General features: G+C 44.2%; 1 protein-coding gene across 2 annotated transcripts in view; it reads left to right on the top strand.

Annotated features, from left to right (window-relative positions):
* magi2a (membrane associated guanylate kinase, WW and PDZ domain containing 2a) overlaps positions 1-18284 on the top strand; it is a 282751-nt gene that overhangs the window by 158198 nt on the left and 106269 nt on the right. For both annotated transcript variants that reach the window (XM_079494001.1, XM_079494000.1), the window contains exon 3: positions 11352-11471. In XM_079494001.1, coding sequence (XP_079350127.1) covers positions 11352-11471 — 120 coding nt within the window. The remainder of the gene's footprint in view (positions 1-11351; positions 11472-18284) is intronic.

Raw genomic sequence — 18284 nt, 5'->3', positions numbered from 1 at the left:
GACATCACATTTAGATTTTAGTTGTAGTCATAGTCTTTTGAATAGTTTACATTTAGTCACCTGGAATGTTTTCGTGTTAGTCTAGTTTTAGTCGACTAAATGTCATACGATTTTAGTCGACTAAATCTACAGTTGATTTAGGCGACTAAAATGCATTTTGGTGGGCCTTGATGCCGTCGTAAATGGCAGATTTTACATGCACTCGCTGAAAATAGCAGATCTACAAACTCACACCGCGTCATGCTGCAGCACATTGTGAGCTTGTAGATCTGATATGTTCTGCATGCAACCAAGTGTAAAATCACTTGTCTTTTACTTATACTGGATCTCTTGTCCACTAGTCCCTTCCTAACATTTTAGTCTAGTTTTTTTTATTTGTTGACGAAATTGGCAATATTTAATATACAGCCATATATGTTAATATGTTAATATATTTAGTCTTAGTTTTAGTCATAATAGCTTAGTTTTCATTTAGTTTCCGTCAGTGAAAAAAAGGTAGTCGAAGATTTTTTTTTGTCATAGTATTAGCCGACCAACTCAAAACTGGCGCCATAGCATTTATAGGTCCTGTGTTGGCCTCCCGGCCGAGGCTACAGTGGTGGCCATGCAGCGGTGTGAGTAGGTACCCCTGGTTCCTCAGCGATCGTACACACCTATTCCGGGTAGTCGACAGCACGTCACCTGCCTGGTTGTGGAGGCCCCCCCCCAGTTATAGTCTCTGATGAATTGAAAACGGTGGACCCTGTTGTAAACAAGTGAAATGTACCCATTCTGCATACTGTGAATACAAATAATCAATCAATCATTCAGTCGAGCCTAGCTCCTGACTGTCACGCGTGGATGATGCGCTTCCAGTTAGGGACGCCAATGAGTATCTACAGAAAAGACCCAAACGAAAACAAACAAGGCTCATTGGCCCACACATGTCTTTAGCGAGGGTTTGATTGGTGTTTGGCATTATGATGTCAGTGAGTGCATTGAATTGTAAAACTGATTGAGTTGTAAAACTCTTATCAATACTTGTAAAGATATTTATAGAGTGCAATAAACTTTTTCACAGGTACATACTTTGTGGAAGGGCTTTAAGTTACCCATTCAGGACGGGGACACCTTTTGGTGTTTTAAGAGACTTCATTGGGGAGGGAGGACAGGAGCAAGTAGAGGAAAGATCATCCCACTGAGCATATAGTCAGCTAATAGACATCCATCTAATACCTTATACCGGGCTATAAACTAGTCTAAAAGGGAATGTTTTTTAGCGGTCTAGGCTTAGCTTAGACGTTGATTAGCTGGTGTTTAAGCGTCTATACACAGACCGTGCATATTTGAGCTGTTTTAAGCGTCTATACTATATATAGACCATCTGTTGAAATGAGGTTGTTTCAACGTCTAATCTAAAGCCTTTGCTTTGCCAACAGGGCAAATTGGCTTCGGTCATTATGATTAGCCTGTAAATCAACCATAATATTAATCTAACTTTTATTCCAATGAAACCACCCCCCCATCCCCCTCGCGTCCTGCTCAATAGACTCTAATATCGCCTAACCGGGGTGTAATCATGGTTGATTACGGACCACATCGTCTGTGAAATCAGTGAATGCGTCGTGTAGGCACGTTTAGCAGTATAGTATCTCGCACGCTCGCTGCCCGTGAAAGGGAAGAGCGCGGTCGAAAGCGGCTTTCCGTGGCACCGCACGGCACGGCACGGCCCGTGGTTCAGCGGGCGGAGGCCAAGCGGCACGCTAATACATCGCTCTAAAGCCGACGAATTAGAAAAGGCCCGTCACTTCCTAGCCGGCTAATGGCTAGATTAGCAGGACTACACAACGGGGTAATGCTGACGTTTTCGTCTGCCTGTCAAAGCAGAGGGATTAGGATATGAATGGAGTACCTCTGGCCCGAGGCTGCTGCCCACACTGGCCTGTGATAACAACACAAGCAGGGGTGATGTGCTGGCTGGATCCTATATCACCAGCCCGTTCTCCATGCTTTTGCTTTAACACTGGTTTTTCAGCATTTTAATTCTTTATTTACCCAGGGAAGTAGCTGAGCACAGGTGCTCATTTTCAGCAACGCCCTGCACATAGAAACACACAGACAGACACACACACGCACACACACACATTAAAACCTGGGAGCTGACCAGTACAACCACAGTCTTATACTGTTGGCCACTAAGCAGCTTCAGTGCCTTGCTCAAGGGCACTTCAGTGATGACAATCACTTCCCCACCCAGATTTTTCCTGCCCGTCCGGGGAATCGAACCGGCAACCTTTCGGCAACAAGGGCGCTCCTCTAACCCTTAGGCCACCGCTGCCCATACATTTGCCATTTGCTGCCCATAAATTTGCCATTTGCCCATTTATTTGCCATTTGAGCCACAGAGCAGTTTTGATGACATTTAGCCTCTCAGACATGCACAACACTTCTCATTGTTATATATTGGATGAGATAAATGCCATGCTGTATCGATGTTGGTACCAGAGAGGCATGACATTGTCCTCATACCCGGAAGTTATACCCTCTATAGGAGAGATAGCAGGCAAATGTTGTGATCAAAATAGCAATTCTTCTACATTCTCTAATTCAGTGGTTTTCAACCAGTGGTCCGGGGTCCACCAGTGGTTCTTGAGGGGGTTCCAGGTGGTCTCCAGCTAGAGTTGGTAACGTTTCAAATCAATACAGCATGGAATCTCAATGATAACAAAAAGTTTTTTGGGTCTGCGAGGCAAAATCTCATCGAAATGATGGTGGTCCATCTGTGGCTCAAATTGCCAAATAAATAATGGGCCTTGATATGAAAAGGGTTGAAAACCACTGGCCTAATTGTATACACTTCTTGTAAATTAATTCATCTATTTACATTAAGGACGACATGTAGACAGGTGTTTTTGTTTAGTTTAGTTGTGTTGAGATTATGCAAACAACCCCCGCAAATGTGGACTTAACTGTACCTCACCTGATGCATGAAACGGTGTGTGTGGAGCAACTTGGGGGAGCTCTGTTTTAGCATGGAGTCAACAAACCAGGTTGAAAACCTGATCAAAGCGAGCCAAGGGAGGCTGGTCTGACATGTGGAGAACTGGAGACGTATTTCTCAATTGTTGCCGACAGGCATGGCAAAACAAACTGGAGGAGGAGAACACGATTTAGAAATGTTACGCATCCATTTATTAATAACCTAACTGTAGAGCAGTAAGCACAGCCCTCGCTGTCCACGGTGCTGCTCTCTCTCTCTCTCTCTCTCTCTCTCTCTCTCTCTCAGTGTTTGTAATGTATGTGGGTCCCAAAGGAAATATTGAGGACTAGACAAAGGAGGCGGGCAGCCAGAAATGACACCATTGTGGGAACGGGCGGGCTGAAGTCCAACGGGAGCAGGACTAAGAAAGCAGTCCCACTCAGGTCTAGAAATATATACAGTGTATATAGGCTTTAAATGGTTAATGCTGTACATGGCATCCACCACCTAAAGATTCACCATTCTGTATAACATGACTACATGCCAGTGTTGATTTTGACAGCACATTTTGATTTTAGTTTTAGTCATAGTGTTTTGAATGGTTTTCATTGATTTTTTTTTTTTACACTTTCTGTAAAATGTACAGAAAGTGTAAAAGGGGCATGTCATGTGTTCTACCTGCACAGCCTTTGTGATCTACTGGTAGATCACGATCTACCTTTTGGGCACCCCTGCTGTAAATAGTAGATCTACAAGCTACTTATACTGGATCTCTTGTCCACTAGTCCCTTCCTAACATTTTAGTCTAGTTTTTATTTGTTGACGAAATTCTCAATATATTTAGTTACTTTTAGTCATCGTAGCTTAGTTTTCATTTATTTTCCATTTAGTTTTCGTCAGTGAAAAAGGTTAGTCGACGAACATTTTTCGTCTTAGTTTTAGTCAACGAAATCAACACAGCTACATACGCACACTATTTATTTGACGTACATAGACATGCGTATATATCTGAGGGATCTGCACGCACACACACATTCACACAAGAGCCCTGCTTTGTCATTGCATTGGCCAAACAGGATGTATTTGACCGTGCACTTGTTTGAGGCGGTGATAACTTTTAGTTGACATTAATATGGGCCAGGTCTGTCTGTCCGTTAATTGGCTCTGTGTGAAGGAGCTGACAGCTAGGCAGCCAACCAGAGAGCATGCAGCAAAGTGACATGAGGCACGGAGCCCCGCCCCCAGACAGACCTGAGAGAGATCCGGCACATGTGCCATTTCTGTCTCTCTGTTTTTTATATTTGGTGCACGCACGCACGCACGCACGCACGCACGCACGCACGCACGCACGCACGCACGCACGCACGCACGCACGCACACACACACACACACAAACTATGGCTGTCACGATTTGACGATTATTTGTCACACAAAAAAATTCGATTCACAATTTAATTGTGTTTCTTTGTATTGAACATTGGAACGTTACCATTTGTGTTACTGTTTGCCTTTTAGGCTTCGTAATCACAAATTGCTCAGGGCATAATATGACAAATATCATAATTTTACAAAAACATTACACAATAGCGGAAATTGCCGGAAATAGTTGTAAGCATAAAACACGTAAAACAAAGCTTGTAGATGTGCTATTTCTGCTATCTTTGAAAAATGTTTGAAAATGGATTTTGGACATTTATCAACATGGAATGGAAACGATTAAAAATATATATATATTTATTAGATCCCCATTAGCTTGCTGTAGCCATACATGACAGCAGCTACTCTTCCTGGGGTCTCAAAATAATTGCGATTTAATTAGGCGATAATGTAATATAATAATTGTGACAGGCCTAATGCACGCACGCACGCACGCACGCACGCACGCACGCACTCACGCACGCACGCACGCACGCACGCACGCACGCACGCACGCACGCACGCACGCACGCACACACACACACACACACACACACACACAGGGTGTCTGTCTGTTGGTTTCTTGCACCTCTGGCCTTCACAACGTGGTGGTTTCTACTTTCTAGTTATAATATCATGATCCTCATTAAGCTCAGAGCCTCAGACTTCACTGACAGTTGGTTCTCCGATGCCATATTAACACTTTTCACCTACAGCATAGCAATACACAGATATCACTGCTTATAGCGTCCATGTAAGTATAATGCATGTTCTCCCAAGGCCGGGCGATGTGCTCTGCATATAGGTCATTATAGGTAGCGATAGCCACATGGTAAATGGTGCATTTATATAGCGCCTTTATCCAAGGCGCTTTACATAGATTGCATTACATTCACCCATTCACACACACATTCTTACACCGATGACAGAGGAAACCATGCAAGGCACCAACCTGCACATCGGGAGCAATTAGGGGTTCAGTGTATTGCTCAAGGACACTTCGACAGTAACTCTGGTGGAGCCCGGATTCAACCTTGCGGTTACCATCCGGCCACTCTACCGCTGAGCCACCGCCACCCACATGCGTAGCTCTACTGTTTCACCATCTCCTCAAATTATGTAGTCAGTGGCGTGCACAGATAGACACTAGGGGGTGCTAGAGCACCACCTGCCCTTGCCCTCTGGACAGCAATGTGCCCTTAAAAAAAAAAGTACAGTGTACAGTATGTGGACCATGGTGACATTGATCAATTATTGATAAAAAAAAGCTTCTAATGTATTATTCATGCCCCAAAATCTATAAATCTCACACTATTAAGGCAACCGGCCGGTTCCACGCGCTGCACAAGGTGCCCTTTTTTCACTTGAGCACCTGCCCCTCTAAATGTCTGTGCACGCCACTGAATGTAGTTCACAGATACTGCAGTCAAGTAGTTTTGAGCATTTTTGAACATGTGGACTTTGTGTGTTTGTGTGTCTGTTATTCGGTAGCTAGATCATGCGATCTAAAAAACCACTCACTTCACATAGATGTTTTTTTCTCATTCAATTTTTTTATTTGTTTTCTGATCAAGCAAAAACAGCATAATCATTTTACAGTATTTTGAACGGAAAACACTCAAAACACTCACTCGCACGCACGCACGCACGCACGCACGCACGCACGCACGCACGCACGCACGCACGCACGCACGCACGCACGCACGCACGCACGCACGCACGCACGCACGCACGCACGCACGCACGCACGCACGCACGCACGCACGCACGCACGCACGCACGCACGCACGCACGCACGCACGCACGCACCACACACACACACACACACACACACACACACACACACACACACACACACACACACACACACACACACACACACACACACACACACACACACACACACACACACACAGCGGCGGCGGTGGCTCAGGGGTAGAGTGGCCGGATCGAACCCGGGCTCCCCCAGAGTTAGTGTCAAAGTGTCCTTGAGCAAGACACTGAACCCCTAATTGCTCCTGATGTGCTGGTTGGTGCCTTGCATGGTTTCCGCTGCCATCGGTGTATGAATGTGTGTGTGTGAACGAGTGAATGTAATGCACAATCTATGTAAAGCGCCTTGGATAAAGGCGCTATATAAATGCACCATTTACCATTTACACACACACACACACACACACACAAAACCCCCTCCCTCCCCCCATCCTATTCACAGAATAATCAACCCACAACACATCCATTACATCACCGGGTCAATAAGTCTTTCAGGTCTGATATTAGGTCTGTCCACATTAAAATTGTGCCCTCTTGGGCCTGATTACACTTCACATGGGTTTGATTATTATTACATCTTTTTAACCAGGTAAAATGTCAGAAATGTCACACATTGAATGTATGATATTTCTGGTTAAGGCACACACACAGAATGGCTTTGAACAGACCAAGGCTATTAGATCTTTGAACGGACCAAGGCTATTAGATCTTTGAACGGACCAAGGCTATTAGATCAGGGCACGTTGAATGAAGCTGGAAGGAAATCACTGCAGGCATTAGGTGTGACCCCGCCACGCCTTCGGTAACATCGCTTCGCCGCTCTAGTGAGAGTTGAATAATGGCCTGTGGTTATGGAAGTGGGGCTGCATAGGAGAACAGCTGTTACTATAACCAGAGCACACGCACTAGTTTTTCTGTGCACTGTGCGTGAGCTGCCTCTCCCTTGCATACTGTACCGCCGATTCTGGCATTCCCTCGCACTTGCCGCTCTCTCTCAACCAGCCTCATTGTCATTTCTCAGACACCATTATCACACCATATCCTTTTGTCTAGGGCTGCGCCTATCGATTATAATATGCTTTTTTGTAGTGCTGCTGCTGCTGCACGATTCTTGCTCAAACGTGGATGTCGATTTTCCTCCACAAGAATTTAGATCACGATTCTCACACGATTCTCATTTTTTTCCGGTGAAAATATTTATTATCTGTAATCTGTAGTTGCTGAACATCACTACATTCAAAATGTGGCAGCTGGAGCCAACTACAGTGGCTTTAAACGGACAACACCAAAGTGCTTGACTTAATCTTGTAGCAAAAACATAAGAGTAACTAAAATGAATTGGACAGCCAACTAGTGCTGCACGATTCTTGCTCAAATGTAGAAATGAGATCGCATAGGTGTCTGAGTCTAGATTGCGATCTTTTTGCGATTAAGCAGCACAGCTTTTTTGGTTCATTCAAAATATTCAAGAAGCACGCAATAAATTATAATACATACTGTACATCAACAAATTGGCGCAAAACACGTGTTGCGATGTGAGCTTAATATTGTAGACCGGCTATTTTCACTATTATTTTTCATCAATTATTTATTATTATTAATATTATTACTTATTCTGTCATAATGGATTGAATCCTTGCTGTGTTATCTGTGCCACCCCTCCACTCTATACTATTATCCCTGCCTTGATGTCTCCGTTTCACCCTCACCCCCGCATGCAGTGACTTTTATGAGGCACATTCCTCTACGCTGCGAGATAAGGCAGCTTCCGAGTTATTACCGGTCACACCGAGCGACATATGACTCTCTACCCTGACTGGCATCAGTAGCAACATGTTTGTTGTGAGAATAATCTGGAAGCAGCCAGAAGGGCCCTGCCTCTCTACGCTGATGTATCATTCGTGATTTCTTGCTCTCTCTCTCTCTCTCTCTCTCTCTCTCTCTCCACTCCGACGAAAACAGGAGATTGATGAATAAACAGGATGCCTGCGCACGCAAAAGTCTAGAAAACATGGCCCCGATCCCGAGACACTGCCCGTGGGAATTTGAAACCACACAAACCCCCAGTAGCCCAAAGCCTCCTCGACACTATGATGAATGCACTATTTAAGCTTAATGTGTGTCCCTATGTGCCGCAATTAGGGCATTGTAAATTACAATTATATGGCTTCCCCAGAATAGTGGGGGGAAAAAGCTTTGCTTTTCACCTTACGCCCGAGTCCCCACCTACTCTATCACACTTAATAGCCGGGGACATTATTTTTGTATTTCAGAGCCATCTTCCACTTAGAGAATAGGATGATTTGCTGGACTGTGACCCACATACTCTGAGGATGAAGAAGCATTGTGATTGTCTCCACTTAGAGACTTGTCACCGTGGCAAAGTCGCCACCGGAAGATGCAGCTAAATATAGACCCGAAACATCAAAGGTCCTTCTTTGAAGTGTGTGCTTGCGCGTGGCGTGCATGTGTGTACACTGTGTGCCGTGCTCAGTTGACTTGTGCTGCCTCTGCGGGAGAGTAATCTATGACTGACTATACTGGCCCCCAGGAGAGAGAGAGAGAGAATCTATGACTGACTATACTGGCCCCTAGGAGAGAGAGAGAGAGAGTAATCTATGACTGACTATACTGGCCCCCAGGAGAGAGAGAGAGAGAGTAATCTATGACTGACTATACTGGCCCCCAGGAGAGAGAGAGAGAGAATCTATGACTGACTATACTGGCCCCTAGGAGAGAGAGAGAGAGTAATCTATGACTGACTATACTGGCCCCCAGGAGAGAGAGAGAGAGAGTAATCTATGACTGACTATACTGGCCCCCAGGAGAGAGAGAGAGAGAGTAATCTATGACTGACTATACTGGCCCCCAGGAGAGAGAGAGAGAGAGTAATCTATGACTGACTATACTGGCCCCCAGGAGAGAGAGAGAGAGAGAGTAATCTATGACTGACTATACTGGCCCCCAGGAGAGAGAGAGAGAGAGTAATCTATGACTGACTATACTGGCCCCCAGGAGAGAGAGAGAGAGACTATACTGGCCCCCAGGAGAGAGAGAGAGAGAGCAGGGGATGATGTAGGATCGGACTGCTGGACTTTACCTTATAATATGGGTTTCCTGATCAAATGGCTGCCTTTCCTTCTTCCACTGTTTAGCTAGTAGGCCCTCTGAAAGAACTCTGTTTAGCTAGTAGGCCCTCTGAAAGAACTCTGTTTAGCTAGTAGGCCCTCTGAAAGAACTCTGTTTAGCTAGTAGGCCCTCTGAAAGAACTCTGCCAGCATGTGCTGTTTTAGCCAAGAGGGTTATATGGTAGAATATGCTGTAGTTCTAGAGAGAGCTCAGGGATTTGAGGAAAATCACTAAGGTGTGCCATTGCCACGGCAGTGTAGTATAACACGTTGTTTTGCCCACAGGTGAAAATGTTTTTGCTTGCTTGCATAATTAATATTGTCTCTCTCAACATGGGGTAGTCAGTTACAATCACATCAGAAGTGCTATACTTGAGTGAGTTTTCTTTCTCCACTAGGACTGATTAAATCAACAAATTGCGCTTTAAAACAACTCTGGCTAGCAGTGATGGTTTTATCAGATTATTTTCCTCCTCGTTATGTTGTTTCGTGTTTGAGCAGTCGGACAGCAGACGATGGCAGTACAATGAACATAAATTGGTGGTTTCTTCAGTTCACCTCACATAGAAGGATTTCTCACATGCTAACTGTATCCTACAGTAGCTCTCCCTGTATTAACAAGCCTTGCTCAAAATGTGAAAAGCTCTTCAGCACCTCAGTGCCTCTACTACACCATCGTGTCAATTTTGCTAACCTCTGGCGTTGCTAACACAACCCCTAATTATCCCACTGGGACAAGGAAGTATTTAAGTAATTGCGCAACTCACCAACACACCAAACTCACCAACACACCAAACTCACCAACACACCAAACTTACCAACACATGTCGGAACATACATTTCCAGTTATTGGAGCAAAAAGCAAAGACAATGGTCTGTCTGGCTGGCTGGGTCTGTTCTGAAGAGCGTTGCCGGTGTGGTATTTTCGGCCACTTGTGTCCTGATAGCAGACTTTATTTTTGTCTGAATGCCTCTTGACATGCTGTCAGTGTCAGCCCTATGCAAATTGATTTGATTTCTCTTCCTGGTGTCCAAGTTGCGTCAGCAACCTCCGGTATAATGGGACCTTGAGCAGGAGTCAGACCCACTTAGGGCTGTCACGATTCCACATTTAAGTTGATGATTCATTCTCACACAAACAAATGCGATTAACGATTTAATTGTGTTTCGGGCATTAATTGGACATTGGAACATTCTGAATAGAAAATACATTTCTATACATAATAAAAAATACATAATAAAAAAGTGCACAGGGCAGATATGACAAATTACTGGCATTCATTAAATCTGCTATTTCTGCTTTTTGAGTGGCGTAAACCACTCCTACAACTGGCTTTGTTAGTTTACGTGTCTGTCTGTTTGTCTGTCTGTCTGTTCGTACCAAAAAATTAGCATGGTTGCTATGGTCACCCAGTTCACACGGGTGTGATTTCATTACGTCAGACATTACGTCAGACCACAGCTGATCAGTCTATATAAGACCTTACACCACTCAGTTCACACGGGTGTGATTTTTTATGTATGAATGTTTTTCAACGTGCACACTATTATGAAAAAATAATTGCGATTAGACGATGTGCGATCATTCTGACAACCCTACCCACAACTACCCCCGCCTTAGCCATAGCAGATCATGACACAGAGACTGTAGGAACAGAGAAGTAAGTAAAGCCTTGACGAGCCATGAGGCCCATAGTGGCTGGAGCCTATCTCCTGTTTCTGTAGCGTGAGGCAGCTTGATGTACACAACGTACACCCCCTGAACATGATGCTAGTATGTCGCAGGGACTTACCCCCAATCCAACCCTTGATGCTGAGGATCGAACCCCCTACCTCCCAATCTCAGGGCGGACACTCAAACCACAAGGCCCCCGAGCTGGTTGGAACAGAGAGGCCTGTAAATCAAACAGGGTCAGGGTCAACATGTTTCCGTCTCTCTATTCTGCTCTGATCCTTCAGAATCATAACACATTGGGTCATGCTTCTATTAGAGAGTTTCCCATTCATCCAGGCAGGTCAGGACGCCCTCGCTGTTCTAGCGGTTAGTTAACGCTCTTCTCTCTCTGTCCCTGCAGGCACGACCAGACAGCCCAAGGAAGGAGAGGTCCCTGGGGTGGATTATAATTTTGTGACCGTCGACCGCTTTGTGGAATTGGAGAAAAGTGGAGCTTTGCTAGAGAGTGGAACATATGAAGGTAAGTCAGTCCTGGCTGTGCTATTTTTCTCTGTGATAGCCCTGATCTTTCTGATGAAGACCTTTTTAATGAGACCCTCGGCTGTACCCTCAGCCGGCTATACCCCCTCTGGGGGTAGAGGCTTTACTTCAGTCTCTGTGTCAGTAGAGAAAACAAAACGATAAGGTGGTAAATGTAACAGTCGCTTTGCAGAAGCAGCGATCGATCTGTTTGGCGGTGGGAGCACCCACGTCGCTTTCAGTGGACCGCTTTCCCTCCAACTTCCTCTCTGTCATAATAATTTAACGAACAATTAAAATATCATAATTATAATGTACAATTATTATGAGAGAGAGAGAACAGTGGTGACTCGTGAGATTGAATGGAAAGACTTGCAGTTGTGAGAGTCAGGCAAACAAGACAGAAATATACCAAGTACTTTGTTGAGTGTCAGTCCTTGGAACAGCAGTTTTTTTTTTTAGTGGTGCAACCAATCCTATACACAACTATGTGTGTGGCTGTGTCCCTGGGTCCCTGGGTCTGTCCCTGTGTCCCTGGCTGTGTCCGAGCACGAAAATAGCGTTATAGCGTTTGTTCACCATCAAGTGTCACTGTTGCACAGCCTAACACACAGACACACACACACAGGCCAGGGAGGAGGGCTTGTACAGTACAGTACAGTACAGTACAGTACAGTACAGTACAGTACAGTACAGTACAGTACAGTACAGTACAGTACAGTACAGTACAGTACAGTACAGTATCTTTGTGTCAGCTTTGCTGAGTCATGTAGTTAAAACACTACTTTGGCTGGACGGTGGACTGGCCAGGCCAGCACAAGAGACACAGATGTTTTCACTCTCTCAGTGATGTAAATAGGTTTTCAATGTAATGGGTCCCGGGATGCACAGGTGGTCATTCGAATGAGTCCCAAAAAAATCTTATGAGTCCCAAAAAAAATCACACCTGTGTGAAGTGAGTGGTGCAACTCCGTGAGGGGGTTCGCGGGGGGGGGGGGGGAGTTCCCCCAGGAATGCGCCCAGGGGGCCGGGCCGGTTCCGGCGTGCCGCGCCGCGTCCGAAACGGTTGAGAAATGACAGAGTTACCGTGTGGCGGTCCCTCTACTGTACCCTCTACTGTACTGTCACTGTAATGTATTGGCACCCCCCGAAAGCATCATATATACAGTTAATACGTGCGTGTGTGTTTGTGTGTGCGTTAGGTTGCGCACAGATGGTGAAAAACAACCATGCTATTTTTGTGCTCATACCCAGACACACACATAGCTCCGTAAGGGAGTGGTTGCACCACTCAAAAATAATAATAAAACATTTTTTTATTTTTTATTAAAAAAATATATATATTAAAATATCAAATAGGCCTATACAGTATATGTTTTTATGTAGGCTAGTAGTATTAGCAAGCACAACTCAGTAAGAAATACTAATAGTGGGCAACAGTGGATTTAACATACCAATCAAAAGTTGTTTGCAGTTGCAATTATTGTACTTAGCCAAAATGCAAATAGGCTTGCCATTGTGGATGTAAAATAATTTCTTTGGAAAATTGGAACTTAGAAGTCACTTGAGTCCCTGTCTACAGGGAAGAATGGCCTGCCCTACACAGTACACACGCATACACACAAGACAAGAGACAAAAGAGAAGCGTTTATACAGCTGCCATTAATAGTGCCGTTGATTGCCAAGTCAAGTCAAGTCAGGGACCAGGGTCAGGGTCAACGAGGCTCGTTAACCAGCTGATTCATATTTGCGTTGAAAGCGCATCCACCGCATAGAGTATATAGGGGATCCACCAAGCTCAAAGCATGTTGGAGTGACAAGCTAGCGGAGCAACACACTAAAATCGGTCGTGGATTTATTTTGGCCGGTCAATTTCAGATGAAAAGGTTAGTACTAGCAGACCTGTATATGTATAACGATCAATATTATTCCAGAGTGGTCCAAGAAATACGTTTAAGACGATCGAGGGCTCATCATGTCGTGTCTCTCTCTCTCTCTCTCTCTCTCTCTCTCTGTGTGTGTGTGTGTGTGTGTGTGGGGGGGGGGGGGAACAGTGTGTGACCGAAAGCGTGCTAGACTTCCACATAGAACAGTGTGTGACCGAGAGAGTGCCATAGTCTTCAGTGCAGCCAGGATAAAGTTGCGTCCTATGGATGCAGAGGCTTTTGGTTGAATGCGTCCCATAACTATAAAGTGCGTTTTGGGACGCAAAACGCACCCTATTTACATCACTGCTCTCTTGAGTGGTGAAGTTATAATGTATGGTTGACCGGTTGGCCTTAACAACGGACTAGAGTAGACAATCACAGAGCAATCGCACCATTAGCACGATAACTATAACGATAAAAAAGACTCTAACTGATGTGGATGGCCAGTCCAGACATGAGGATGGAAGTTTGAGCTCCGTTGCATGAATGCACAGGCCGGTTGTCTGCATGGAGTACAGCTTCGTTTATTTTCATTAGCCATGGTTAACTGGACATTTCACAGCTGGAACAAACTGCAGTCCGTGACCCACAAGTGGGGGAAAACATGCTGAATCACATCTTGATGACATCATCAATATGTGATTCACCATGTTAATGATTTTTTTTCAGACCTACAGTTCTAGGAAACACAGAATGGCCGGGGGACTTTTTTATTATTTCCACACAACAGCTCAAAGGTATATTAATGACATAGTAAAATGTTGAAAATTAGTGGTATTCCCCTTTAAGTACATTTTGATACCAATGCCTTTGTATTTTTACTCAAGTAAATTTAGAATTCCGAACTTTTACTTGTAACAGAGTACTTCTATATTGCAGTATTGATACTTTGACTCAAGTACAAAATGTGAGTCCTTTTCCAACACTGCTCTGTCTTTCCTACACCGACAGAGAAAAGGTCCTTTGATTTAACGCGCCTATAGTTCATTTTCAATAAGACCTGTGGTTTATTTCTGTACGCGCGGAGAAGTCGAGGGGCAACAACGCATGTGTAGTTACGTGGGCGTGGTCCCGTGAAATTGTCACGCATGTGCTCGTTTCGATTCTGTTGAGCTTTTATTTACGCCGCGCCTCTCTTGAGCAGACCTGGAGCAGACCTGTCGTTGATCCAGGCGACATCATCACTGCCCGTTTGAAAGGACCTAAGGCCGAGCAAAATAATAGTTTGGTCTCCGGTTGCCGACCGACTCTATTAAATATGCGCGACCCAGATGATCTTATTGGCATTTGGTGGAAAAAACAAAAAAGTCAGAATTCGACCGACCAAAAAGGTCTTTGATCACTAAAATTCTCTTTGGTGAGACCACCTGTCGTGCGAAGTCAAAATAAAGTTTTCTTTCATCTAAAATATCATTTGCGCAAATCTTTTGGCGTCATCGCGAGGAGACACACAGCACAGCACAACACAGCATGGACCTGTGTGTGTAGAGAGAGAGAGAGAGAGAGAGAGAGAGAGAGAGAGGGGTGACGGTCCCTCGGATGAAATCATGAACATATAAGAATTAAGCCCAACACTTATACACATACAGTACGTGACATGACATAGGCCGCCGCCTATCTGTTTCGGAACGGTTCACTTCACTCACACATTCAGCATGCAGTGTAGCTCTCCACTCGAAATGAATGAATCTCTGCATGTTCTCATTTTAGTTTCGATTGTGCCTATACTTCGACTTCGACTAACGTTAGCTATGTTTTTTGTCTTTTAACCTGTAGCACTAGCTAGCTATACTCAAATATTGAAAATATTGAAGTTATTAAAAAAGAAGCCTATCCATCATTGCCGTAGGAAAAAAGAAAAAAATAATTCCTAGCTACCCATCCTTCCCACAAAAAATAAAAAAATAAACTACATACTCAGCCCAAAAATGACAGCCAATTGGAGACCAAAGTATTATTTTGAATGGCCTAAAGAAATAAAATAAAAACTAGTGATGTTTCAAATCCCAGTGGCTGCTCTACGTGCTCCACCTCACGCTCACTGGATCTTTGCCTCTAATGCTCTAGCCTCTAGCCCTGCATGTTAGAATAATCTCAGTGGATTTTCACACATCGTGTGAAGAGCGCTACAGTAGCTACAGTAAGAGCGCTAGCTACAGTGTGGCAGTTCACCGTGCCACTGACTGTATTTAACAGACTGTAATAGGTTTCCTGCGTTATTTTATCTTGAGGAGTGATATTTGTTTGACACTATGATTGATGATTGATTGGTAATTGATTGTTGACTCCATTGAAGGGAGCAACTACCAGCTGTGGGGTGTGGGGAACATGCCAACAGTGGGAGGAACTCTTAACTTAAATTATATTATGTGGATCATATAGAAAATCGTATGTGACACTTTAAAATGTGTATTATGAATGAATTGTGATGTCTCTGGACATTGATGCACTGGTTCGATTGTGGAATCAATCCAGGGTTGGTTTGGTCCATATGGGAGGGGCCTAGCCTTTATAAGAGGAGCTGTCATTGGTCCATGGGAGGGGCCTAGCCTTTATAAGGAGCACTTGCCACTGCCCCAACAATCAATGTAGGACTGCACAGGGAGCAGAGCAGACCAAGAGAGAGCCAACCTGGCCAGTGGGCTGTAAATACTTATTTTTGTGTGCTGTTTGTTTTGAACACCCATTTCATGTGGACACTCTGCTTAAGGTGAATAAATACATAATTGTGATTGTGCCTCAAGACACTTTTGGTTTTCAGTCCTATTCTACTGTTTGCCTAGTTTTGGGTAATTGGAAGAGCTGATTGGAAGTGCCTTGTTTGCACACACTACCTCGCACTGAGACAAAGTGTGACATACAGTAAGAGCGCTATCTACAGTACAGTAGCCAAGGCTAATCTGAATAGTAAAAATCACATCAAGTGAGGAGCGATCTTATCATCGTACATCATTATACATCATCTCATTCCGGGCCAAACACAATTTGCGTCCTCACCTTTGTCTTCAATGTTTGTGTTTACGCAATGTTTGTGTTTCTGTTTACACAAACACTCAAAAAACGGACCATTTATTGTCAGTGTGTCGCGGGTTCGACTCCTGATCCCGACGCCCTTTGCTGCGTGTCACTCCCCATCTCTCTCCCCATATATCCTGTCAGCTTACTATACACTATATCTTAAAAATAAAAATACAACTAGGAATACTGCAAGCTTGGGGATCTGCCCAGGGCTGTGTGGAGTGAGTTGATTCTGACGATCAGAAATAAGCAGAGAGAGCGTGATGTTTGCGCTACTGTATGCCGAAATGAAGTGGACTCGGCCCCAGACTTTTTTCTCTCTCCCTGGAAATAAAAACGTCTGGATTTCCGAGGCTAACGTTTGTGGGACTCAACATGAGCTTTAGCTCCCTGCAGCTTGCGTGTTCACGGATCAGCTACTGTAGCTTTAACACAGAACAGCATGTCAACAGAACTCTTCCTCCTCTCGGTGGACCGTTCTGTTTTTCTACGTGCTGTTGTTGTTGTTTGTCCTCGGATCTATTTTGATGTTGAGTTTTAGGCATTCAGCTGCTGCCTGCGTGCAGCCCCTAACCTGACTGACAAATGGGTGCCGTGGTAGAATAAGTTCAAAATCGTTGCATGCACACAAAAGCCAAAAATAACAAGCCCCTGTCACCAGATACACATACTGTACACATTAAAAAGAGAGTCACAATCTTCTAATTCATGTCTTGTCATTTTCATTTGCACTAATAGTGTGGTACGAGGTGTCAAAAAAACAGCTCCGGTAGGATTTTTGTGCTAAAATTAACTATGAGAAAATGATGGGGTTCAAATTTTCCAGATCCCTAACCCGTTTCTGGGGGGGTCATCTATTTGGGACCTCCCAGATCAGTATATGCCAGCCAGTCATTGTCCGATTTTCATAATATTAGAATTGTTTTGTATGTTTTAAAACATTCTGAGTTGATTTCTTAAACTTTTAAAGTGTCCAGAATAATCTTTATTGACTTTTGGTAGGGGTGTTTCCTCACCTGGGTCCCCCCGGACTGACCCCTGTGCCTATAAGTTCTCATTACATTCCTCGCTCTGCTCCTGTTCCAGTAAAACCAAATAAATAAACTGGAGTTTAGCTTTAACCACTTCACTAATCAATGACCTGATGTATTTGTTTTGGCCCTGATGTAGGGCAATTGAAAGGCAGTGAGTTGACAAAAGTTCGCTTTTTTCCTTGAAAATAATGAAAGGCAGACCAAATTATGATGTCTGTTTTGCATAACTCAACTCACCCAAGGACCCATACATTAATATGTATTTAACTGTGGACCCCCATCTGAAAAATATTTTGTGTCAGTGTCACCGGTGCCCGGCTGTAGAGAACCGAGTTGATGGATGATGGAAGTTGGAGATCCATGCCCCACCCGGCTATGCAATACCCATTGTACCTGTGTCAGACCCGTTCCACCCATCTGTCTGTGTCCCTTTTATGCCCATATATAGAGATATCTGTATCTGTCTCTCTGTGTCCCTTATATGGAGTTCTGTGTCAGGCATGCCCAAATATGTAGTGTTGTGATGTCAGAACAGGCCAGCTCCATATATGGAGCATGGGCATTGTTCAGAGCCCAGGCAGATGCCTTTTGTGGCGGTTCTGGACAACCGTGGGTCCGACTAACTCAACACCGGGCACTGCACAAGATCTTTAATTCGAGATGAAACCAAATTTGGTTTAATGTTACGCTCTCAAGAGTTAAATTATTGTTAAACATCTACATTCAAATCTTATCTTATCCATTCTTTAGTTTTGGTTCTGAGCGGCTAAATCTCATCAAATGGTGGTCCGTGGCTCAAATGCCGAATAAATAATGGACCTTGATATGAAAACT

The sequence above is a fragment of the Electrona antarctica genome (genome assembly GCF_951216825.1).
Source record: "Electrona antarctica genome assembly, chromosome: 23".
NCBI lineage: Eukaryota > Metazoa > Chordata > Actinopteri > Myctophiformes > Myctophidae > Electrona > Electrona antarctica.
This window is presented reverse-complemented; position numbering and strand designations above follow the sequence as displayed.